This window comes from Chlamydotis macqueenii, chromosome 10, assembly GCF_036417535.1.
Source record: "Chlamydotis macqueenii isolate bChlMac1 chromosome 10, bChlMac1.mat, whole genome shotgun sequence".
Classification (NCBI taxonomy): domain Eukaryota; kingdom Metazoa; phylum Chordata; class Aves; order Otidiformes; family Otididae; genus Chlamydotis; species Chlamydotis macqueenii.
This window is the reverse complement of record NC_141565.1, coordinates 185,050-211,700: the sequence shown is the minus strand read 5'-3', so window position 1 is coordinate 211,700 and position 26,651 is coordinate 185,050. Positions and strand designations below refer to the sequence as shown.

Sequence of the window (26,651 nt, the reverse complement as noted above, 5' to 3'; positions counted from 1 at the left end):
GAAAAAGAAAGAGAGAAGTTTAAATCACTTGTAGGGTGTAAGTGGTGTCAAAAGAAGGTTAGATACCTAAATAACTTCAGCAGCTTAAATCTGCTGGCTGCACATCGCCAGAGCGCCCTGCTCTAGAAGCCACATCATGGGGGCAAGGAGAAAACCAAGAACCCAGCCAGCGAGGAGTGGGGAAAGGGGGGAGCACGGTTAGTCCTGGAAGGATGATTAAATAAAATCTACCAGAAAGAAATACAAAAGGTGTGAAGTGCCTTTTCCATTCTCCTTTATTTCCACGGTCAGCATATGCATTGAAAGTGAGCAGAATGAACTTGTATGAAGTCAGTGATGTGAGCTTTATAATTTCTTCCAAAACACTGAGAAAAGAGGAACAAAACTGGAAAGCAGAAACAATAAAAAATGAAATGCATACTTATTCACAGTTGACTTTGCAATTTCCAAATTGGTTTTTATCAGGACAAAAACTCATGGACTCATTTCCTCCTGTTTCCAGCGAAACTCATTATTAAAACACAAGAGTTTTAAATAGACCATGACTTCACACGAAAAACAAAGATAGCCTTTGTAGAAGGGGAACCACAGTTGTGTACTCTGAACGGTGCATAACACTGAACAGCTCTAGCAAAGGTATGAGCCAAGCCAACTCTTTCGAAATTTTTCTATATATAATTCTTAATTTTATATGTATATATATTTATTTAAGTACACACCTTGACAATCATTCCCTTTAATAATTATGAACTTACAGAGAGGTAGTTTGCTGCTGCTACAGTAATTTTTCATGATTAATTTTATGCATCATCTCTTTAAGAGCAACAAGAATAAAAACTTACTCACAAACAACACATCAATCAATGAACAACTTTCTTCCCAAAACTCCAATCTCTGCTGCCACAGCAGACAGTGCAACAGAGCAGCACCCTGTTAGTGCTCAGGTCTGTGAAGCTCTGAAATCATCCTGGTACTAGAAAAAGTCCAGCAGTAAAGATAGGCTGAAAAACGCTCGCATTTACTTATTGTGCCAAGAGTAGGGGCACTTAATCCATGGATCCTTCCCAAAACAGCTCATGGGGCAAACTGCAGACACCTTCATCAGAGGCTGCATTTAATAAAGCTACTTTTACTTGTCCTCCTGCCAAATCCCGCACACAGTTGGTCCTGCAGGATCTCACGGGCACATCAGTCGCCCCATTAAAAAAATAAAATAAACTCAGCCCACCAAAACACAGAGGCGGTCTCCCCTGAGCTGCTCTGTACTGGTGGATGGTTACACCGGTGGATGGTTTCACCAGTGGACGGTCACAGTCTCCTCCACCAGCCCTGTAGCTGGACGCAGCGTTCGGATATGCTTCAAGGGGTGAGGGAGGGAGCGGGGAGGGGAAGGAAGGGAAGGGGCAGCGAAGGAGAGTGAATCTCTGCCGTCAGCTGAGTACGTGTGTACGTACAGTGCAGGTAACCTGTTGTCTGCATTGCTGTGGATTTCACACATTTTTTTGGAAGATCTGGGATGTGGAACGCCAGCCCTTGCTCTTGGTGAGAGCACTTTGGTAACAACTTGTTTAACCAGCGTCTAATTTTAATTTTGTTATTAGTACAAAAGCACCTAGCAATCCCAAAGGAAAGCAGAGCCCAGCGAGACAGGCACTGTACAAACACTTACTAAAAACACTCTTTGTTCACAGTCCAAACAAAGAATCCTTGAAAATGAAAGAAAAGGGGAAAGAAAGAAGGAAAAAAAAAAAAAAGGAAAGTGTTGCCAAGGTTTCACAGCGGGAACAGAACTGCAACATGGACTCCTGGCCAGTGGTCGTTCTATCGCGCGACTGAGCTGCCTCCCACTCCAACACCAGCTATTGAGCTGGTAGTACGGGATCAGGAAAAAAAAGTAAACCAGAGCCTTTGTTTTCCCGCTCCCCAAAGTAAATAAATGAAGTGCATGTATTCTTGATGTACACAACTCCTCACTGGCACACGGGAGAGGCAGGGAAATCCCCTGCTAAAACACTGGCAGAACATCACTGGCGCTACAGAAAGCGAATCCGAACATTAGTCACGGTCCAACGCAAACAGAATATGCAATTCTGCAGGGGAAAAAAAAAAAAAGAAAAGAAGCAGAAAATAGACACCATGCAAAGAAGTTAGTACCATAATAGCATTTCATGCAAGAAGTAGTAAAAATAACACAGTGTTCTACCATCAGATTTGCACTGAGCAGTTAAGTATATCTGCAAAGAAATCGTTCCCTTTTAAAAAGATTAAAACCAGTGCTTCCAAGAAAATGTCGAGTCTTGCAAAGAACGTGCTTCCTCCTCACGCCATGCTGGAGCAGGGCTGCTCCACAGCTGCCGTGACAAGGTTTAACATCGGAAAGGTCTTGCCCTCCATGAGTTGAAGAGCACTGGATTTACTTTCACAACTCTATTAAAAATTGCTTTTAAAGGTATCCGTTGGCACACGGAGAGAGGTAGGCAGGGTCATACATAGATTAATATCACAGTAATATCATACAGAACAGAGATAGTATTTTTATACGGATGTATCTGTAAATATGGGATGTTCTAAAGAGGGACCAGTTCTCACCCACACGCTGAAATACTTCTTTCACCAAAGAAGTTGAAAGTTTTAGTTGAATTAATGTAATTGAATTAATGGCTATTCTTCACAAGTACAGGTGACAGAACCCCACAACAGGCAACCCTTCTCCCCTGCACTGGTTTCAGGCTCGGCGCAAGCATCTCCGCCGGGACAGGCAGAACATTATGCTGCCTTCCTCTAATTAAATACCCAACTGGACCCAGGGGTCTTCTGCTTTCTCTTAGTCTGTCTTCAAATTGATTCAGAAACAACAAAAATGGTGTTAGACAAACTACTCTGCAGAAATTTGCATGGTAACAAAGAGACCATGATTATATTAGCAATTTTAGTATGGACTATTACTCTACTTCTGATATATGAAAAAAGCTTTTGCATTCGAAGCTTTATTCTCCAGGTTTTGCAATTATCTGCACATGTGTATGCTTTCATGTAAAACAAAAGGTCTTCTTTTAGTTTTCCCCTCCATTTTACCCTTTGCTGTAAAGAGAAAGGTTACAATTCACTCCATTGCTCATTTCTCTACCAGCCTTAAGAGGTACAAATGACCCAGTTTGCTGGCCAGGAACCAGCAGCAGCACGCTCGCCTGGCATGGCAAATCACGGCATCTTGCTACACCAAGGGAGAAGTTAAACCTGTATCGATACAGATTTAACAACAATAAAATGAAATCTGGGCATTCCTATTAATTTCTGTATTGCACCGATCAACTATCAGTGCCTACACAAAGATCTGTAAAATTACAATCAACCCAAGCCTGTGGTTTCTAGAGCCACCATCTCGGATTCTGGAATGCGTTCAATCACAATTAATCAGGCTTAATGATAATCTTATTATACAAGAGACTTAAAAAACATAAATTCCCAAAGCACTTTATGAAGTAACGTTTCTATTGACATGGAATAACATATCAATTACAGAAATTCAATCACCTCCCAGCTGAGATTGAGCAGGTTTTCGCTTAAGGGAATCAGACAAAGAAATACAAACCCATGGACTGAATTCTTTGATTTTTGCCAGCTGCTATTTTGCATCATCCTTACGGGGCGCTGAGCACGGCTCCTTGGAGGAGCGCTGCTCCTCGACCAGAGCCCGGCCTGAGATTCTTTGAACCCAGAACAAGCTCAGTGTTTGCAGGAGGAGGACTTAACTTCTGTTCTCTCATTTTTCAAACAGCCATGAAACTAGCTTGAGGAATAAAGTTACCAGGCCCCCTTGTCTTGCACTAACTTGCCTATTTTATGGCACCCAGGGCTTCTATTTTGAATGTTGTTCTTTTAAGCACAGCCTCTTGCACGGGTTTAAATGTTTGGCACAAGACAGTTAAAAAAGAGTTCTTTGTTCTAGCTTGCTGCCAAGAGGTTTGGATTTGGGCTGGTTATCGTTTGTTTCGTCCATACTAATGACATGCTTTAGACAAACATTTGGCAATGTGTACTTGGCTCAAGAAACCCATTTTCTCGAGGAAATATCTTTCCATATTGCTAAGTGAATACGCAAAAAGGGGATCCTTGTATGGAAAAGGTGGAAAACTACTGTACCACTTACAAAACAAAATAAAACACAGTTTGGACCTTTTAACACTACAGGAGGAAAAAAAAAAAAAAAAAAAAAGTGGGGCACCAGTGAAGCAAGGAAAAGCAAACCACCATATTCAAGAAACATCCAGGTTTCCCACAGTGAGAAAATGTGTGTGCTGTGGAGTCAAACAAATTACCCGTGCCCCCGAGTTATTTCCAGCAGTACTACACCAGAGCTTCACCGAACCACTCTGCGACTGCTGTCCTGCTGCACTCTTCTCCAACCTGTAAAACACGATTTTCCACACAAGCAAGCTCAAGTTGGTATTAAGCTAAATATTTTGTTGCCCTTGGAAATTCACAGCCTTCCGCCTGCCTTCAGGATCTGCTCAAATCCTCTTTAATAAAAAAGAAAATTAAGTTTTATGCACTGTCTTTTGTCCCTTTTAGTAATACACCTTGAGAAGGTTCTGGATTTTTTTTTTTTTAAAAGAAGCAAGTAGCTTTGATTTTTAAGGACAAGGGACTTTCTTAACCCTCGCAGCAAGGCTCACAACAAGCTGACAGAGCCCCAGGATTTGCTGTTCCTAGTCCCACAAACACATCGTGACGTGGCTCCTCCAGAGCCCTGCAAACATCCAGTAACTGCATCTCAGGCAGCAATAATCTGCTGTAATTTATTAAGTTGAACTTCAACAGATGTTTAATTGGGGCTGAGGTTTATAATCAATACATTTGTCATGCTTGCTTAGCTTTGCTTCTAATTAGGGATGCATAAATTCCCATCACCTAATTTCAAGCCTCCTTTGAACACACAGTTTAAAAGTTTGGCTTGTCTGAAAAATATTGCTTTATGTTCTCGGCATAATTCTTTTACAAGGTTTTGAGACAAAACTGAAGAAAAGAGTACCAAAGAGTTGACAACGACCATTACAAGAAAAGGAAAAAAAAAAAAAAAAAAAAAGAGTGAAAGTGAAAAACAAAGGACTTGAATAACAGATGAGGGCAGCAGGGAACATGACAAGTGCACACCACAGCCTGTAAATGATTTCATCCCAGCCTAACTTTGGTGGGATCAGACACGGAATTCCCCTATTTGAGTATACTGTCCAGGTATGACGGATGGAGGAAGTGAAAGGGGAAGAGAGGTGAGGATGTGTTTTTAGTCTGTGCACAGGATAAAAGACAAAGGGAAACTCAGATTTAAATTACAAAGGGTACCAATTATTGAATTCAATTTTGCCAACCCCCCCATCCCCAAACAAACTTTAATGTTCCTCCTGACACTTAAGAACTTTCCAAGCTGTGTTTTGGGCTGTCCACCTCTTATCCAAATGGAGGTACCCTGACAGTCAGGTCCTACAGCATCTCACCCAGACAGACCACAAAGCTTTTACAAGTGACCCATTCTTAACCATATTTCCAAACTGGTCCCACACTGACCCTTTGGCTGAATCAGACAACGTCTGAACTTCTGCCTGGGCTGAAGACGATGGTATCACCTGAAAAAAGCAGAACTGCAGACTCGCAAAAGTCAGCTTCAATCCTGCAACCATAAATAAAACATTGTCATTTACATTGAACACTACAAACCTGGAGCTTAACTAAAATAATTTCTAGGCTGACAGACAATGCTGCTATCCATGCACAGCTCTTAATCCAGCTCTGAGAAGCAGCTCTCCAGAAGATGCCCATCTTGCTGCTCCGGTCTGCTCTCATGAGATGCCTGCAGCTCCACCTGTCCAGTCTTTCCTCCTTTTTTTTTTTCCTACAGTCATTTAGAACGAAACATATCACTAGGTCAGGTCAATATTCATGAGCAATTCTCCAAGGCTTCTCTCTATTCTCTTCAAATTAAGGAAGGAAAAAGGAAAAAAAAAAGGCAGTGGAAACCTACAGGGTGGGCCACGTAGCATAAATCTGCAGCTCCTTAAAATTAGCAGTTGTGAACAGACAAGCAACTCAATCTTTCCAGCTGGGCAGACTGAACTAAATTCCTGAGCAGAGGTCCACTGATGAAAATGACCCACTCCCAATTTTCTCAAAATTAAGGTTAGGATAGACTTCAAACACAGGTGGACTTGCAATGACATTAAACTGATCATGGATCTTAGTAGGGGAACTCAGTCATCCTATCAAGAACGTGCATAAATCAGTGAGCTACACACACACATATCTATAAGCAGAATAGTTGCAAGACTTATTTTAAACATCTGCTAAGCAGATGATTCCCAAATCTTCAGCAGGCAAAAGTGTTCTGCAGATTTTTTGCCCTTTACTAGTTGCCCAGAGAGTAATAGGTCATACTGCATTAAAACGTACAAGGTAGACTAGGTTTATCAGGTGGGTTGGTTTTTTTTTTAATTCACTTTTACTAAAAAATAAAACAGAAATACTGGCACTGAATTTGAGATTTCAAAATTTCCCCATAAAACCTTAAGTTGTTCAGACTTCACACTGCTCATCACAAAAGGTAATTTTGAAGAGCAAACCACAGCACCAAGCGCTCCAAACTGCGAGAACATCCCACGGTTCGCAGTCTCCCAGCTCCATCAGCGAAGCCAGCAGCCGAGGCACCCCTCGGGTCCCCCTGCCCACCACATTCACAGAGACCTCCACAGGTTCTCCCACTACCCACTTGCCTGCACCTTGGATGCTGAGTATGTTTAAGTGCTGAGCCTTTCAACGGAATTACATCAGGTGCCATGATTTAGTGTTTTCCAGCGGGGGGTGGGGGGGTGGGGGGGTGGAGTGGGGAATCCATCAGGAAATGGCTAATTTTAATTTCAGTCAATCCGGTACAATTCCCAAATCTCAGGACCATACCCTGATGTGTCAGACTGAAAACACCTCTGTTAAACGTCTGTGCGCACCATGGCATCAATAGAAGAGAAACAAGAACGGCAAGCGTCTCAGAGAAAGTCACTTGAACCAATGATGCCATGTCACAGCCACAGCAAGCAAAAGGGCTTCCAGGGCCTCCAAACACTTCGCTGAGCACTGCAAGCCAGCTGCTAATAAACGAAAAAGGAAATACAAATAAGTTACCTCGGGAAACAAGTAAGGCACAGCCACAGATTTATGTTTTCCACCGGGAGAAGCAGCATAGTTCATGTGCTAGCTACTTAAGTTGTATTACTTCAAAGACAGCATCAATATAATGTTAGATTTATCTTAAAGCTTTGGATTACCACCACCAGTGAGGCACATCACTTACAAACCCGCGGTGTAATCAATCATGCGGCTCAGGCACAGTACCCCAGTAATATGTTCAGCAGAGGGTGAAGAAAAAGACATGAGAGCAAAGGCTGCAACAAAATACGTTATTTGGCGTGAGGGGGAATACTTCATATAAAATCAGGCATCTTACTCACAAACTCTTTTTACACATCCATAAGCCTCCTAAATACCACACCGTTTGAACTGGAACAGCTAAATGTGACCCATCTCGTACTTCCCATTGCTTCTTAGGACGAACAGCAGCAAGAAACCATTAGGCACGTACAGAAGTATTGCCGAGACAAACTCGGGTCGACCATGAAGCTGTGGATGTTCGTGCCTCCGGGATCTGTCACAAACATACTGAGCCCCACTTCTCCCATCACTTGCGAGCCTTCTGGTGCCCACCCCAAGTTCTCTATCTGATGGTGTGAGTCCAGGTTGATGAAAAACATCACCCAGAACTCTTTACAATGTACTATTGACTTAAGAAAATAAATATTGCTACAGCAAAATTTTCTGGCTCATTTGTCTACTCTGTTTTCGATACACGCAAAAATACACACAGGAGATGTACGCTAACACCAAGCTTTAATCCGCTGGCTTATCGCACCGTTGCTGTGCGGTGAGTTCAGCTCTGCACTGGTACGAAACAGAACCTTCCCCTGGTTGTACATCACAGCTTGGCTTGCAGGATGGGTACGTGCAACATTCAGGAACATCTTGCAGTTGACAAATCTGTGTCTGAACCACTTACATATTTGTAATTACTGTCAATACTGTGGTAAATCCTGCAAAGGCACCAGGACTCTGCCGCACAAACAGATGACAGAAACATTCCCCTTCCAATGAATTTAGCGGTATAGAATTCACCCTTCCACGTGCCTTTGCTCCCACCATTAACCTCTCATTCAACAGGAGTATCATTTCTAATAACAGTTCATCAGAAGGTGACGGTGATTGTGGTTTTATCTTCTGCACCATTTTGTTCAAAGCCTTTATAAAAAAGTCTCCCCTCATTTTTTTTTTCTCATCAGCACATAGGAAAAGCCCAAGCAGAGCATATAAGCATTTCTAACACACACATCCAAAATTGTACAAGTACTATACAAAAACATTTTGGAAATGCAATGTTCTGAGTGTTACTCTTTTCCTAAACCAACACAGGAATACAGAATTTTTAATGCAAGACCACTCATCTTTTAATCTTTAAGCATCAAGTGTCATCTGGTGGAGTGACACAGAACTGCACGGAAAGTAACCTCTCAGAGCAAATTTTACCAGGGAAGTAAAAACGAACAAACAAAGCCAAGATAACATTTACCTACGACCCAAGAGATGCAAATAGTAGAAGTACAAACGTCCATCAGTGGCACTCCCATAACACATCTAGGGATTTGATGGACTTACCTCACCGAAATTCGGGAAACTTGAGTTATTTGTGACTTACTGTCCAAAAGCTACTAAAAGGCATTCAGAAAGCTACTTAAAAGCTGTATGTCTCCAGCAAAGGAATCAAAAAAACCTTAGTCAAATTTCAAATTTGGGGTTTTTTTTAATGTAATCTGAGATCCATAAGTAACTACCTGAATCTGGAACTGGAGCTTTAAAGGAAAACAGTCACTTTCGGTGATACAGCAAATTGTCCTCCCTCATGGCGGGGAAAAAGCAAAAAAATAATTAAAAAATCAGATGCTTTAATCAAGGCCAGCAAGTACGCTGCAATGCTTTAAATAAAAGAGCAAATACTTAACTAGAAACCAAACTTCCTATTTCTGTCTGTGCCTTTTCAACACACATTCTGGTCTCCTCTCTCTAAACCAAGATTAACTACCTCTGATATAATGATTTTTAAAAATATACATCTCCTTTCTTATCACCAAAGATAAGTAAGAGATCAAGTCGAGACGATAGATGGTAACAAACTCCTAATGAAGATACAGAGGGGAAAAAAAAAAAATAAAAAGGAAAAAAAAAAGCCTTTGTCAGGATCACCACCAAAAGATCAACTTCTATTAGTTTTAATGCTTCAACTCTAAAAGTAACTCTCCCACAACGAATGTATTACTTTTAAAATATTGATTTTGAAATACATTATTTAGTAAACTTGGTAAGTAAATTATGGGGCAATTATCTCAGGGAAACACTCAAGTTTTTAGGAAGAGGAGCGTTAATCAAGTTACGAGGTAGAAAAGTCAGCAGTATCTTCCTCGACTTTCAAACCATTTCCTCACTGGCTGTGGAAGATCATGGCTATTGAAGGCACTAAAGCAACTTAACTCTTTGAAACCACTGCAAAATCTGATTGCTGGAGAAGGCAACCCAGTCTCCACAACATGGGTCGGAGACTCCATCAAAGTCAAGTATTAATCCAAAGTTAACTTGATGAGCAAAGCACATCTTTGGATGCAGAATCAATCCACTCTCTGACGCGCCTTTCCTATATGGGATCAAAGGTTTGGACAGAGAACACTGGCCAAGACTCAGTTTGAGCCTTGGAGCACGGCCCTGCCAAGTCGGCTGTCCAACCCTGCCATGCAGGGTTTCAGTGGGGCTGATGATGGATGTGTCACCGTCCTCCTTCTAGTTCTGACCAGAGAGCTCCTTTGAAGCCAGTCTCCCAACTCGCCTCACCCTACCGTGTTTTGGTTTGTAGCTCAGCACAGTCTCGGAGCATATGACCTGGACTCCCTTCAGAGGAAATGAAATTAAAAGAGGCATTCAATGATTGCATCTAGCACACAACAGCAGCTAGCAGGCATTCGGTTCGCAGAGCTGAGCTAACATAAAAGCCTTCAAACACACACCGGGCAGATGTAGGCTCCTCAGCACCAGCTTCCTTCCACAGATCCCCTTCTATACACTGCATTTATTGCTGATGTAGACCAAGCCAACACAAGCTGGTTTTTATTTAATATTTTTAACCTAAATGTTTTACCTAAGCAAAACCTACTGCAAAACATTAAAAACTAAGAGTACATCCTAACAGGGACAATACTAACTGGAACTGCTCCCACTCCTGAGCCAGGAACAAAAATACTCCAAGAACTGTTTATATGCCTCCCCTACTAGCCAAAGCCAGTCTTCCCCCAAACCTGAGACAAGAGAGAAGCCAACCACTGCAGTATATTTTTTTTTAAACAAAGTCCAGGCTATTCAGAAGGAGGCGAGAGCAAGCTTCTCAGCAGGGATTTCTAATAAGTAGCACCTACTGGAAGAATGCTTGTTAGGAACTGCTCACCTCCGCATCCCAAGTCACAGCTGCCGCTGATAGACACCGATGCCACGGATAGAGAGCTGATCCATCTGGCTGCAAGGGAGACTATGTGTGTACACATGCTAAATCCAGTTGGAACCTTAAATGTTATCCAAAACATCAACAGACTCAGCTCTTCATGCAAAGGGCTGCCTTGCTGGTAAGAAGCTAGCCTAGATCCGACCCAAGCTTTTGGGCAGCCTTAAAGCTGAACCTCTCAAGTCCAATAGAGTTTTCCAGTCCATTTAAATAACCTAATCCTCTTTTTTTTTTTTTTTTTTTCAGATTCCAAATAAAGTCCTCAACTGCCCCAGATGAGGTAACGAAGGGACAAAAAGCTTCAATAGATCAGAGGAAACAAAGCCAATCCTCTTCTCAACTTTCTCAATAGCTGTCAGAACTCCAGCTGAGCTGACAAAGACCAAAAAGCATTACCTCAAGGCTCAATTCAAAGGTAGCTGATTCACAGTCTGATTAAAGTGCAAGCACTGTATACTAACATCTAAAGGTTCAGTTGTTTCAATTATACAGTGTAAGGCAGTACTAGAAACAGGACAAGTTTCTGGTTCTCTGGATTAAAAACTGCTAAGTGACTAAGTGCAAAACGTGGTCTGCCTAACTGCAGAAAAAGCTGAAACAATAACTGCCGGAGCAGCACCTCACCTCCTAATTCTACACCCAATTGTTTTGGGTGAAATCTAAAAACACTTAAAGTAACTAAGGAGGCTAAAATATGTAAACAAAAAAAAAAAAAAAAAGAAGTAATAATAGTCAGCATGCTGCCCCATGCATGTATTCCTGGTGCTCCAAGGTGAAGATACGGTCTTGCTGTTAGTCCTAGGAGGATAAAAAGCTCCTAACTCTGCACAGATGATAAGAGGAGCCCTCCTCCACAGACTGCAGCACAGCGAGGGAGCCAGAATCAAGCTGTGTTACGGCTCAAGGCCCCAGAATGTCTTAACAGGGTGCCAAGTAAAGCCACTTCAATGGGGTGTTTTCATACCCCATTAGGGATTGCAAACCCTATGTTTAGCGGCATGGAAAGAAGCTGAGAGATTTATGAGAATTAGCATGGCTATATCTAGAGTTTCCTAAAACACCCACTTTTTCCAGTAGAGGAGATCTGTGGTCTTCTGAGAACTCAATTAAATGCCGTTTTATTCAATACAAACAGACAAAACTCCACCATGGCACCGGCTTCCAGCTAAAGAAATCTTCTCCTGACTTATACCTCACGGATTCCTTAAATACACATCTTTCTGGTGTTGCCTTTATTGTTGGTGCCAAGTACGCTATCTGCCAGCACAGTAGTAACTCAGGCTCGCAACGTGCGAGGTGGGGGCAGCATTCCTAACAATATTAACAATTAGGAGTTTCCTGCAACACCAGCGGAGCGCTGGCAAACAGCTGTAGGAACACAGAAAACATTTTTCTTCTCTTAGGCTTGATTAGCCATTATAAGAGGCCAAGACAATCTCTGCTACCACTGTGACTCCTTGCAAGAAAGCGAGAATTGCTGCAGGAGTCAACGATTTAGGGTATTCCCCATTGAATAAGACCATTGCAAAGCTCCTCTCTTTAACACCACCCAAATCCCCCCACTTTCCAGCATCCAGCATCTTACTTTTCCCACTGCCCTCAAAGTATATATCCAACCCTCAAGCCACTGATCACAAAACATCTGATATTCGCCAAAAGAATGACAGATACCTTTGCCTGCTGCAATTTTTCATCTCCCAAGCTCAAAGAAATCTGGTCTTTCTAGATGTACCCATGTCCTTCACAAGCAGAACCGCAAATGGAGCCTCTTCAACTAAGTTCCATCGCAATGAACTTGCACACATCTGACAAAGAGGAAAATGAAGGGAAAAAAATGAAAAAGTTTTGCTCCTACTTTTATTTTCCAATTGGAACACGGGTGTAGCAGACAGTAAACATTTGTCCCTGTCATTTCCTGCTCTTATTGACCAAAGTCCATCATGCCACCTAAATGATAAAGCCCGTTAACATGCCTGTAATTACAGAGTGGAAAAGATAGTAGAAAAACAACTTAAAATAGCCTGAGTTTTTTCCTAATCATACCGATATGTTGAACAAAAAAAATTAACTGTTAAGCACCCTACATCTTAAACACTGACATGACAAACTGTATTCTCAAGCACTTTCAAAAATAATCTAAGGATCACCCAACATTTGAACATGAAGGAGAGAAAACTCATGCCACGACTTGCAGGGAACTCTAGGTTTGGTTCAGGTCTCTGAGCATACTTACGACCTAAACTTGAGCAAAATAAATACCAATTTTCTTACAAAGCTGGATACAATTACAAGGGAATACACTGAATCCTCACGACCTCAGAAGAATCTTTTTTTCCCCTGACAAGACACTGGTAAATATTTTATCTTCTGCTGTACTGAGTCTGCTTAGTATTGTAGGCCACCTACAGCACACAAAAAAAACCTGAGTTCCAGTGTTTGTTTTTGAAGTGTCATCCTAAAAACCATGAAACTAAACACGACCCTGCAGAGAGTAGAAAGCATTTAACTGTTTCTAATACCCCTGGCTACATAATCTAAGACTATGATGTGCCCCAGCTTACAAACATTGCAAGCCCACTCTTAATAGTGGGTTAGCCAACCTGAATTCAGAAGATAATGTTCCTTTTCTAGTGGCAAATCCACCCAAGGATCTGGCAACATATAAAGCAAACTAAAGCTGAGATGATATTGCCAAGGATCTGCTGCTTGCCTCAACCAGGATGGAGGTATTTCATCATGTGAACCACAGATGATGTTATTTTCAAAGGCCTTCTCAAAAAGCAAACATAAAAAAACCCCACACTCTCAAAACACTCCTTGTAACAAAGATTTTGCTGTCTTCCCAGCCAGCAGACCCTCAGCTACCCTAGCCGTACCTCATCCCAGTTTACACATTCAGCCCCAAAGAGCCAGGTCCTGCCTGTCTACAAGATGGCTGAGCAGAAGGAGCGCTCCTAAATTTGGTGACTAGCAAAAGGCAACAACTCAAATTTAAACACAAATAGGTATTTCTTCATGGTCAGTATGACAGAAGTTGAGGGAAGGAAGAAACTGTGTCTGCATTAACTTCTGGAAAAGTGACTGCACCGGGAATAGATTCGGAAGCAGGTCTGCCTGATGGAGCGTGAATCTGCCAGTTTGGACCAAATATTTAGAAGACAATTGTCAGCACTGAAAAACAGTCCAGAAGGAAGGAAGTCATATTCCTGATTGCTCTCCAGAAGGGACTGTGCTGCAATTAATATATTAAAAAAAACCAAAGCAAAGCAAAAGCCAAACTCAAAACCACACAAGATTTAATTTCAATAGTCAACAAAAACTGAAAATGCATTTAACTTGATTTTAGCCCTTATATTTGGACTACACAGAGAACAGAAGAGAGAGCAGCAACACTGACCCATTTAGACCAGCTCCAAATAAGAGACCAGATATGTCGATATATTTACTTAATACGCTACATATTTCAGCCAGGGCACAGCACCAAATACTGTCATTATCTAACTTCTACAAACACGTCTAAGCTCTCTGAAATTCTGCTTGTAGGAATCCATGTCCACAGCTGAGTCCATGCTACAAACCCTACATAAATCAGACTTTATCATGACCGCCATTAAATAAACGTAAAAATAACAATGCAGAAAAAAAAATGCAGACTTCCAGTTTTTGTTGTTTTTTTGTTTAAACAAACTAGCTCAAATCCTGCAATTGTGAGATCCAGCATGGGGCTCTTAAAAATACATTTAACATATTTTAAGAGGAGGAAAAAAAAAGTTAAAAAAAAAAAAAAAAATCAGACACTACAGTTTAATCAACACCAGCAAGTTTAAACGAAGACTCTGCACACCATTTTGAAGAGGCCAGCTGGGAGCAGGGAGTGGGCACAAAATCAGTCAGTTGAAGCATCAGCTAAAGATACGGCAACACTTTTTCGTCACTAAAAACCAAACTCAGTAAAAGGCACAGCTAAAACAAGAAAACGTAGCAATCCACACCCAGTTTCTGCACATTCCTAACACAGAAAAGCCACACTTATTTGCTAAATGCAGTCCTTATGAAGAGAACTCTTGCGAATTACATTTCTTTTATCCCAGACATAGTAGCATTAATTACACAGTCATTCGATAGACACATTTCCACGAGCCTATTACCCAGCCATTACACCACCTAAAAATGCATATAATAAAGAAGTATCGTTTTAAGCAGAACTCTGCATATAAATCTAACAGTAACTTGAACATCAGCACCAGTATGTCCAGTCCAGGCTCCCGTTTGGATCCGCACTTTTCAGACACATCCCCTTTCTCCACAGGCACGCCGTATGGCTGATGGACTCTAGTCCTGGTCTGCTTACCCACTGCCATTGTAAGACACCCACGGAGAATCAATACCCACGCAAAGCGCTGCCTACTCAGGCTGTTCAGACAAGGCTTTATCTTGCTCCATCCTCTGTGAATCCCTTTAAGGGTGACCTCCCCTCAATATCAGGCAGCACAAGCATCAGGGGTAAAAACATAAAATTCCTTGGGTCATGTCTTTTAACACCCAAGTTGCTGAAAAACTAAAAACCAGAGCACTCTGCACACTCTGCCTCTAAAGCGAAATAAATTACAGTCTTCTCTTTTACGTCGTTATGCCAGACTGAAAAAATTGTGATTTGTATTTTAAGGTCTGCCATACCCCTTTACAGCAAGCGGACACCACTGCAGTCACGAGCATCAACTTAAAAAAAAACACTTAAACCACCACCAGATTTTCAAGTCTTAAAAAAATTAAACAAACAAAACCAAAATGGAAGCTACAGAATCGAGTTACAGTTTAACTGCTCCCCTTTTGTAACTGTGCTCCCTTTGAAAATCCTAACCAACACTTTAAAAAGAAAAACTGCAATTATATTCCACAAAAAAAAAAAAGTATTTTAAGGCCTTCAGTGCAAATGATGATTTTGCAGTATTTTTAGAAACTGAGGCACATGACGTTTCATCTCTAATGCATTTCAAAAGATAGATCAATATGAGATACCAAGTCACTGATCACATGGATATTAGACGAAGCCTCATCTTTTTTTTCCTCCACTACATGGTGAAATAAAAAAAATTAGTTTTCAGTGTGAAATGCCTCCTTGGTAGGGCACCGAGGGATTCCTTGTAGGATGCACTGTTCTAGGGAATGACAATAATAAATTTCATTATTTATCATATCACCACACCCAGAATTTTGCAAGCTACACCCAGAGCCTAGACACACAAAAGTCTGATTTAATACACAAGATTGTTTTTTCCATCGCAAGACAGAGGAACATAAATTCTGAGAGGAGGCGCGCACAGAAAAAAACAGCAGCACAACTACGCCGTTACCAAAACTGCACGAACATGATCTACCTAAACCTCAAGGTTTTGGATTTAAAACCAAAGGTTTCAGAGAGCTGAAAGTACAAATGTGCATTTTTGCAATCTGGCCACCAGAAGGATCTGAAGATCAATGCTAAGTTAGCCCATAGCTGTAGCCATCTGTTTTTTATTAATTTTTATTGCAGACTGTCAGCCAAGCAGATGCCACAACAGAAACACATCTTGGAAAGAGATGTCGCCAGGAAGGTACCACAGAACTGCAAGATGTCAGGAGAGGTGAGAGACCAAGAACAGCGAGAAACGGAAAAAACAAGCGGGAGGCTGACGCTGGACCTCATGGGTAGCACACGAGGGTTCCTCAGTCATCCTGGAGTGGGACAAACAGGTGACCAGGAGTCGATAGGAGTCTGAGGTTCATCCATTGAAGCTGATGGAATAAATCAGGAGACAGGGTAATCTAATGTGTTTGGCAGATCTGGAATACACTCTCAGCAACTGATACCTGTGTCGTTGGGAGACGCAAGCAATGCAGGTGCAAAAGCAGACGTAGTGGAAATCAAAGAGCCAAGCTCAAAACCTGTGCTTTCAAGGTTTAAGATCATTAAGAGCATTTCACCAAGCCATTCCCAAATTACAGGCATCACCTACGGCTCCTGGGTTTCTCATCTTCCATCAAACAGAAAACAAAACATCACCCTATGGAGGCTCTGCTGCCAGAGATAATAATTAAGCAAGATCCTGCCCAATTTTCAACAGTGGTTTTGTTTGAAACCTAATTCAACAAGGAGGGATGAGAGAAACGGAAGCATCAAAACGCTGCATGCTGCGCTCCAGCTGGAGGCAACTTACCTGTAGGTCTCCGACGGCTTTGGGAGAATCGGCATAAATTCAAAACGCAACATTTCGACTGCGCACACAGCAGCAGGGCTGAACGTCCCCCACTTCCCCAAGCTTATTGTCAAAACACAACGCTTTAACACTGAACATACAAGTAAAACAGTGGCACCACTCTGTAAATATTTTCTCAACAACTACAAATGAACATTTAAAAAAAAATAATATGCACTAACAACCTTAAATCTGTTACCAGACACAATAAAATTTCTATTTCAGTGGAGGCCATGAGTTCTGTGAATTTATGAACCCTCCTGCTCTAAGACACAATCCAATTTTTAAACAATTGGGCGTGAGGCAAAGAAGGGGGAAGAAAAAAAAAATAAAACCAACTCTTGGTGCCAGCTATTCCATAACCATTTGCTACAGTTTTTCCACAGCTGAAGCAGCGGCTGTTGGCCAGGGGCACAGCTCGAATCCTGGACTAGATGGACCATTAACACAACAGTTCCTTTACCCTCAAAATTCACTTCCACAGTTTCTTGGTCCTAACAAGAGGATTAGCAATTTTTAGAACAACTTCTGGGACTTGCATGGTCTGTGAAATACAAAAAAAACCCTAGACTATCCTTTCAAGTGAATAAGAAAAGCATCTGTTCTGCATTCCAAGTGAAGCAACTTCTTCAGCTGCACAACCATCAAAATCCAGCAGCCGTAACTCAGACCAACGACCCAATTCCAACAACTCCAGAGAGTATGGATGAGACAGGCTTTTTTAATTACTATTTTTTTATTTTACTGTTTTGAGGAAATCTTACTCTCCCCCAGCTGTCAAAACTCGCACCTCCATCCGTAAACTACAAGGCAAGACACGTATTTCAAAAGATAAATCAAGTTGAAAAACTTGCTCAAGTTGAAAAAAATTTTAAGAAATTCATTTCTCAACTGCATAATAACTAGGGGGGGATTGTTCCCCCCCAACTTTGATATTTGACTCTGCATTTTTACAGCCGAGAAGTAGGCCGTAAGAATTTCAATAGCAATTAGTAAAACAGATCCAGGAGGGCTCAGCAGGCAGCAGTGTTTGTTCCTCCATGGGAAACTTCACTCCGAGCGAACGACTCCGGCAGCCGGTGGGAGCGATGCACGGAGGTGGCACACCTGGCTCCAACAGGAAATTGGAACGGCTGAGATTTTCCTTCGGGCAAAATTCACCCACCCCCAATCCGGGGCTTTGCAGATATTCAACAAACAGGGGGGGAGAAAAAATTTAAATAGAAAAACCACATATGCTACTTCAATGCAAAGCGTAACAGTTCCAACATGTAGCTGTACGCTGTTACAGCCTGGGGGCTAGGCCTTTAATCAGTGTAAGCTATTGTAGATTCAGCCACGGCTCCAGCAGAATCGTGTTAACCAACAGCACAAATTTAGCCGCAGGGGCACAATCCCTTTCTCTGTCAAATTTAAGAGGGAATACAAATACACGGTTTGCGCTGAACGCTCTTCTGCGTTCAGCTCTCCTCCGCGAGCCCGTGCCCTCCTGCGCTCCCGGCAGCAAGGCTGCAGCTGCAGCATCCAGCCCAAGGGCCAGACCACGACCGTAGGGCTCCAAACACAGCCCCAAGCACTGCCTCAGAGATGGGCTGGGGAGAGGAAGCCACCTCGGTGCTCAGCCGTTGTGAGAAACCTGCCTCTTTCTCCCACAAAAGGTGTGAGAACCGAGGGTCATCCTCTCTCTTTCCCAGAAACGGTGCAGCCAGCACAGGGCACGCTCTTGGATGACAACAGTAAGATCTAGAAAACAAAAACGCAGAAGGCTGAGATGTGGAGGTATTTTTGCCCATTGGTTTTGGGGGAGATCACTCCTTCCTTTGCCTTATTTATTCAGTTCTCTGTCGTTCTGTACTCTGGAGAACCTTTCCTTTATTTCTGCAGTGTCCACAGGTTAATTTCAAACAGTGTTTTGTACAGATTTCCTCTTCTACAAATTTCAGACTTCTTAATGAATTTTGGCTTTAAAAACCTCTTAAAAATCTCTTCCTACACTCCTTTCAATGGTTTTTGCATTGTATTCACCACATTTCCTTCTTTTCCATCTCAGTCTTCCCTTCTACTACTCGATTCACTTCAGTTTTCACATAAACATTTTTATTCAGCATTTCGAAGCCACGGGTGAACTTCAAATCACAAGCACCCATCAGATGCAAAGGGCCAGCGGCAGGAAATACGGTATCTCTGCAAATCGCATTCTGGACTACGGCGATGTTTGCGGAGTGACATAATCCCCTGAACAGGTGATTCCTACCAAATATGGTAAAACCGTATCTGGAGGCTCCTGCAGGCTTCCTTTCCCCCCTCCTGCCCCAGCCCCAATGTTTGGTACAGTAACTTTCACTCTGTTCCAACCTCAAGGCCCAAAATGATTGCTGAAGTAGCAAGAATCTCATGAATGTAAATATTTGCTCAGGGTTAAGTTACCAAGAGAGAATTTCTGCTCAGAGACTGCAAGCTCAAAAAGAAAGAATAAAAAGAGGCCAAGAGTTTAAGAAAACTAGAGCCCAGTGTTAAATTCCTTCATTATTGTCAGACACCTGCCTGTTTTTCAGAAGTCTAAAATAAACAGGAGAAACCTCTGACACCCCAGTGATATTTAGATGCCTTCCAAAAAATATGGGGCTCTTTGGACTTTTAGAAATCAGATTCTTTAACATGAAGGCTGGTAGCCTCCAACAATCTCCATCTGGATCGCCACGATGAGGTGTACAGATACGTTTGCTGCATGCACACACTGTACCCAAATGCTCTGTCCAAAGGACAGAGGTTGGGCTTCCGGTGACAGACTGACATCTAACCTGAGTCCAAAGTGTCAGTGTTTCAGCCTTTCACACTAATTAACCAGCTCAGTGAGTACCACAAATTAACAGCAGAGGTAGCTACACGTAAAAGCAGTGTATCTGTGTACTTCAACAGCAGAATATTCAAAACGCTTGGACAGAGAAAAATGGCAAACGTAACGCAAGATTGATTAATTCAGCAGTCCAGCATAAAAACATTCTCTCCTTGAATCTTCATTAAGCCAAAGAATTTCTAAGCAGCAGCATCAAATCAATCTCTGAAGAAATTCAAGACCTAGCATTATCTTTCAAAATGAGATGCTTCAGTATTTTAAAATATAGTTTCAGTAACATAATCATCCATGGCCATACTGAATTTCAGGAGGACCTATAACGTTTAGCAGCAGCTCCTCGCCTCTCACAGCAGACGCCAGTGGTCTGCTCTGTCCCTCTCTGTTAACGCCTTGAAGCTTCCATCATCCCAAGAGACGACTTTTGCTACTACTAACAACAGATTTGAAGACCATGAATTGCACTTTACTCCATTCACTGCCTGATGACAGCTTCTTACACCAGGAGCTTCCTTCAGAAAAGCAATCAATACTTCCAACACATTTAAAAAGTACTGTAGAAGTCTGCAATTTAAATACCTAGAAATGATTACTCTTGCATTTAATAACACTGAGCTCTCTGGAAAGCCACCAGCATTTAAGAAAGGCACAAAAGTTGGTAATGCTTGACGCATTTCTTCAAGACAAAAAAGCTCCAACGCACGTACAGAGTGGGACCCACGAAGGTCCATCTGGCCAGCCTCTCAGAGATGCCACGCGACAGTAAGCCTGGACTTCCCAGTCCCACCACCAAGAAACATCACATCATTCACGCAGCACCAAGTGTCTTAAAGTGGGAGAAAAACCCCAGTTTTGCACTTCTGCAACTTTTTCATGCTGCCAATTGCTTGTCAAAGAGCCACGGGTTTTTAGAATTCATAACCAAAACACTAATCATACTAAGAGAGGGAGAAGAAAGACAGAGGGAGAAAAGTACCCTGACGGTATCTGAAGGGTTATTCAGACAGCCCAGCTCCGAGGTAGGAACCTCGACACTCTGTTAAGGGAGCTGGTGACCAGTTGATGAAATCAAGTCCCCCCTCGACCCTGTAGGGAATCCTGCATGAGACAGCTGAGGTTATACTACGTAATCAACCTCCTTTCCCCAGCCCTCCTGCCCAATTCATCCCACAGCAGTTATATCACCCGCTTTCTGTCCCATACCAGGGTCTTAAGCCTGGCCAAATAATAAGAGAAGTGTAACCCAGAAAAAAAAAAAGGAAGCAGAAAATACCAGTAAACTCGGAAATAAAATTGCTATTTCACAGCAAGATTAAAATAGCAACAAAAGTCAGTGACATCAGAAGAAAAGGCAGGGAGAACAGCATTTTGAGAGGTAGTGGGCAGGAACCAGAGAGGCAAATAAATTCTTTAAATAACGGCACTGAAACTCAGTAACATAACCCTGAGAGGCCAGGTCACAACTGCACACCCTGGGTATTTCTCACAGAAGGACATGGTGACTACTGCCAGGAAAAGCGCTGGCCATACCGAGGAGGGAACGGAGATGAACATCAGGCTGGCGCTCCATTCAGTGCTGCAGGAGAGGACGCCACGCAGCAGCATTTCTTCTCCGCGCTGGCTGGCATAGCATTTGTCTGGTATCAAGGTAAAGCAAATATGCGGTACTTCAGTACCAGAAACTCCTCAGGAGAGCTGGTATAGATAAACTGACAAGCCACAAACGGTGAAATAAAATTCAAAGACCCATAAAATGTTAAAACATTGAAAGCATAAAATGCAAATATAGTTATACTAAACTTCGCTTTTAGGAGATGCCTGGGGAATGGGAGGGGGGAGAGTAGAGAGCGGGGCGAAATGTTTCACTGGAAGCACTTTCCAGCGTACCTCCACTATTGTTCCACCAACAAAGGCCTTCTCAAATTTCACTACTCATAACCTCCAAACCAGCCAGTTTCGTGCCGCTGACTGCCTGCCTTCCAATTACTGTATGCTCCAGAGAATGCAACGCTCATCTGCAAACATCTACTCCCCATTTCATGGTGGATTTTCACGGTGGAGGTCCGGGGTCCAACGCTCAGGTGAACTGGGCTCAGCGCGGAGTTCAAAGGGGTTAGCGGAGAACGAGAAAACCAGAGACCCTAGAGCTGCTGGTGGGTACGCAGCGTGGCTTGAGAGCTGCCGTGCCACGGAAAGAACCAGCTGAGGAGTTCAGTGACACCCCCTCATAATTTCTCTCTCCTCTCTCTCACTTGCATCCTAGCCTGAGATACGGTGGACTATCTCAAATTCTCTGTTTCCACATCTGAAAAATATATGAAGTTAATTTTTTTTTACTTCAAATGAACTTGCAACTAGTTTGGAGAATTTGAAACATGAAACATATTTTACACCATTTTGCATCAATATTCATCATTATACAAGAATTGTAAACCAATCTCTCTCAAGTGAAACATTAATTTTCACATTAAAATTTGATAACACTGATAAAAATGCATACCACAGTAGTTATTCCCACCTTTAACCTGCCACACTACTTACTTCATTCAGACAAGTTAACATCTACATAATTAATAGCTCAAATCTCTAACACAGTATCTGTATCCAGTTGTTGTGCTTTTGTTTAGGGGGGGGGCTAAATCCCCAAAAGTTACAAACAATTTGAAAAAAAAAAACATACATTCATTATTATTGAGCCGGGTCGGTAGTAACGGACAAGCTTCAGCCAGGAACATCCAGTGTCCGTTGAGCTGGACGCTTTACAGACACACGGGAAGACGAAGCGGTTCCCAAAGACTTCCTACAGAAATGAGTTGTTCATTTTTCATTGAAAACCAAGGGGAAACACATGGATTTCAGATAGCATTTCAGAGGGCAGCAGTCCCCAAACCAGCCCATCTCACACAGCCCATTTGAGAACAAGGCTTCCCCAAAACCAAACACACGGTAACCGGATCAGGGAGCTCGGAGCATAAAACCCTTGGGATGCTCTGAAAAACCCAGCCACAAAGCCCGTCTTGAACACACTGCAACACAAACAATGCACAAGGCAAAAAACATCACCTCGGATTCTGCCTTCCCCAGTCTTTCCCTCCCAGTGCCCCAGGGTTTCAACAACCCGCTTCCACAGCTACTGACGTCCTCGTTTTGAGTCACGCTGCAGAAGCTCATCCCACACAAGAAGCCACGAGGACCATCACCACTCTATTTTGATTCCACCATTTTTATTGATTTTAACATAACATCCTCTCTCAACATCTCCGAGACACTTCCAAGACCAAAGAAGCTTTGAAGTCCCAACCTCCTTGAACATTATCACCACAGTTGAAGTTTGGAGTTTAGGGGACATCCACAAGAACTCTGCAGGTCAGTATTTCCCATGGCATTACCACACCACACTGGATTTCCCTAAGGAAAGGGCAATGAGTATCAACCCCCTGCCCTTCTTCCCCATCTCGATGGAAGATACCTGACAGAGCTTGCTTCTGCACATTTGGAAAGAGGCAGAGTTCCTCTGGGAAGAAAGAATCCCGGCTTAGTTTTCAGCAAGAGTTTTAGACATACATTGAAATGCAAGCAGCTGCGCTGAAGGGGACTGGATGATGGCAATTCCAGCTCCATTTAAGAATGATTTGAGCCAGGACTACACAAGAAGGGCACACTTGATGAAAGTCACAACAGCAAGCAAGCTCAGCCTCTACAGACTTCTGTTAGATGATCACACTCTAGGTGCCGTAACTCTGAAAACAGAAATAACTCTCTCGCTGAAGACAGCCACAGTCAACAAAACTATGTATTCACACATACAGTGAGATATGTGTAGCACCTATCTACAAGCACCTAAAATGAGAGCCTTGGCTCTTTCTGTAACTAATGGAGAGAGAGGCTGCTAACACAGGTATTCCAGCTCCTGCAGGCTCCAATCCACGCGGGAGGACCTGTCTCCAAGCTTAACGTACTGAAGATTGCTACCCGAGTAGTTCAAGAGGTGCCAGAAGTCAGAGTGTCTGAATATCCCTGGACGCAGGGGAACCTCAGCCCATCTTTCTTGGGTGGATCCAGCCTTTACCTACCTGAGAAGCAGGGCAGAGAACCTCCATTTTTTTTAAAAAATAAGGATTTGTTTCTTCAAAAGAAGGAATTCCTTTAAACGCAATTTCATTTTTATCATTTTTCTCTAGCTTTATTAAGGTAAGGAGCCATGCAATATAAAGAACCGGGTCATAAATGAGCGAAATCAGAACAAACTCAGCTTGCTTACTTCACGGCATGGTTTTAGAAACACAGCGCTGCTAGTTTGAATATGAACTGTGTAACTAAAATATCGTAATAGCATTGTGAAAACTAGCTTTCTATTAAAAATAAACTCCTTACAAAGAACGCAAGAATACTTTTATCAACGTATTTGTCACCATACGTATCCCATTTACACTCTGCATACTTCGTTTGGAAAACAAAACCAGTTCTGGTCGTTAACAATTGCCAATAGTCTCTTCCACTCTGGTGCTGCTGCGTATCAGGCACTGCAAGAAGTGGTTAGTCCCAGATTGTTTTAAACTGTAGAGCCATTTTCCTTTGTGTTAAAAGTTCCCTACGGCTTGCAAGGGAACCGAGGTGGAGCATATGCCTTTAACATAGTTTAACCACTCTTAATATTTGGAATGGAAAATGTGACTTAGGTACTGAGGTTTAAAAAACAGCCAGGACGTATGCAGCCAATTTTCTAAACATGAATCTCATAAGGTTTTTAGGGCCTTTTTGTTTTCCTTTCCTTTTTTTTTTTTTTGCATGAGAATGTAGGGCTTACAAGAGACAGCCAGCTAAATGCAACAGACCATTATGGCTCAGAGGTTTCCAATTTGCAACTAGAATTGGTTTACATTATAAGCACTAACCGCTCCAAAAGGTATTTAAAAAGGAGAGAGCGGAGAAAAACTTGGCTTTCCGTAACTGCCTAAATATGGATTGGCAGGAAATAAATTTGATCTATGCAGTTAATAATAGTCCTACCAAAGTAAGTGTTTAACAGAACTGGTTTTATGTGGGTTTAGGAGAACTAAAAATACATTTACGCAGCTCGGTACCATATTTACCCAAACGTGCCATCTCTCAGTGCTGCCAGCCGCCCGGGCTCTCCCAGGTGCCCGCAACCGGTCACCGGGGCTGCGGGGCTGGAATCCCCCGGACAAGGCGGCTCCGCGGCGGGGGTGTGGGCAGGGGGCAGCCCCTTCGCCAGGCCCAGCTGGGCTCAGGCCTAAAGCGGGCTGCTTGGGACCCCGCCGACAATAGGTCTGCGATAGAAACCCGCTCGTGGGGGCAGGAGGAGAAGAAAAAAAAAAAAAAAAAAAAGGGAAAGAAAAAAAAAAAAATAAAGTTAGGAGTGGCCCCGGCTCTGCTCAGGCCGCTTCGCTGCAGGCCAGGCCCCCGCCCCGGGCCGTGCCGGGCCCCCGCGGAGGGGCGCGGGCAGAGCAGGGCCCCGGCGCCGGGCGCAGCGGCCGGAGGCTGCGGGGACCGGGGCGGGGGGGAGGCGCAGTGGCCGGGCGGGCTGCGCTGCCTCTCCGGCCCTCGCACACCTGGAGCGGGACCGGCCCAGGGCCCAGCCTCCCGCCGCAGCCCACCCCGCCGGGACCCCCGCTCCCCAGCCCGGGCTCCCCGCGGCCCCTGACCGCCCCAGCCTCCACCGAGGAGAAAACTTGGCGGGCAAGCCCGAGAGCTCGCACGGAAACCTCTCCCCAGGGGCAGCTCCCCCCCCTCACCCCCGGGCGGGCCCGCAGCCTTACCCTCCGGCTCCATCTGCTCCCGCCGCCGCGCTCCGGCGCTCCCCGAGCCGCTGCGAGGCGGGCCGAGCGGTGCGGCGGGCTAGGCGGCGGTGACAAAGGCGGCCGCCGGGCGCGGGGGGTGGGTTTCCTCTCCTTCCCTCTGCAGCTGCATCGCGCCGTCAGGCGCCGCCAGCGGGACGAGGCGTCCCCAAAGGCGGCGGGAGGCGGGAGGGGCTCGGCCCCGCGCCGCCCGCCTCGGCGGGACCGGACGGCGGGGACCGCGCCGGGGGCCCAGGTGCTGCTGCGGCTGGGGGGGAGGCCCGTTGCAGGCCGCGGTGGCGGGGAGGGGAAGACCCCAGCTCCCCGCCTCCGTCCCGCCCCGGCTGAGGCGAAGGGAACGTGGACGGCGCTGGCAGGGGCTCCCCCTCAGCCCAAAGCGCCCCGAGCTGACAGAGGGGCAAACCGAGAGGGCTCGGCGGGAGGAGGGGGCCCGCAGGAAGGGTTCTCCCCCTTTCCCCGGCCAAGAAATTGGAGGCGTCCCCAGGGCAAAGCCCCAAATCCCGTCGAACGCCACAGGAAAGTGGGCTTCAAAAGGCTCCGGGTTCCCTCTGTGGCCTTCAGAGCCCAAAGCCCCTCTTTGTGCGGCTGCGGGGTGCACGGCGAGACCCAGCTGAGACCACTTGTCCCCCACAGCTCCCCAAACTGGCATCCTCTCCTTGACCAGAGCGACTCCAATACGAGGCCTGTGGTTTGGTCCCCTCAAGCCAACCGACCTCTTCTCGCCTCCCAGAAACCCACCCCAAGCCATGAGGACTTCTCAAAAAGCCCCCCAACTCACTGTTGTGTCCCTCACTCAGGGAGCGGGGCTCACCGGAGCTACCACCGCGGAGCCGAAGGGTGAAGCTCCTTCCGCAGAGCGTGTGCTGCAGCCAAGGTGGAACCTTGCCCTTCCAGGTGAGGTGCGAGCGTTCCGAGAGCTAAGGTCACCGGCTCCTCATCACAGGGAGTGAATAACACCAAGCAAAACAAATGCATTAAGCCTACAAGCACATATCAAGTACTCTATCTCTGAAAGAATGAAACTGCATAAAACTGTCTTCACAAAGGCATTTACCTTCAGGAAAAAAAATGCAGAACAGTAAATTCAAAAGTTAGCTACATTGGAC

At 44.1% G+C, this 26,651-nt stretch overlaps 1 protein-coding gene across 5 annotated transcripts in view; it reads right to left on the bottom strand.

Annotated features, from left to right (window-relative positions):
- The window catches only part of FGD3 (FYVE, RhoGEF and PH domain containing 3), a 107,390-nt gene extending 81,621 nt beyond the window's left edge, over positions 1 to 25,769 (bottom strand). The window contains exon 1 of one of the 5 annotated variants that reach the window (XR_015259603.1): positions 25,507 to 25,769. Coding sequence is in view for 4 of the 5 variants with exons in the window: in XM_086755884.1 (XP_086612010.1) it covers positions 25,507 to 25,519 (13 nt within the window). In the remaining variant the exon portion in view is untranslated. Of the gene's footprint in view, positions 1 to 850; positions 901 to 25,506 lie in introns of those variants that run through there. The other 4 variants (XM_086755884.1, XM_086755877.1, XM_086755876.1 and 1 more) reach the window with 4 other exon arrangements.
- Positions 25,770 to 26,651: the final 882 nt, after the last annotated feature.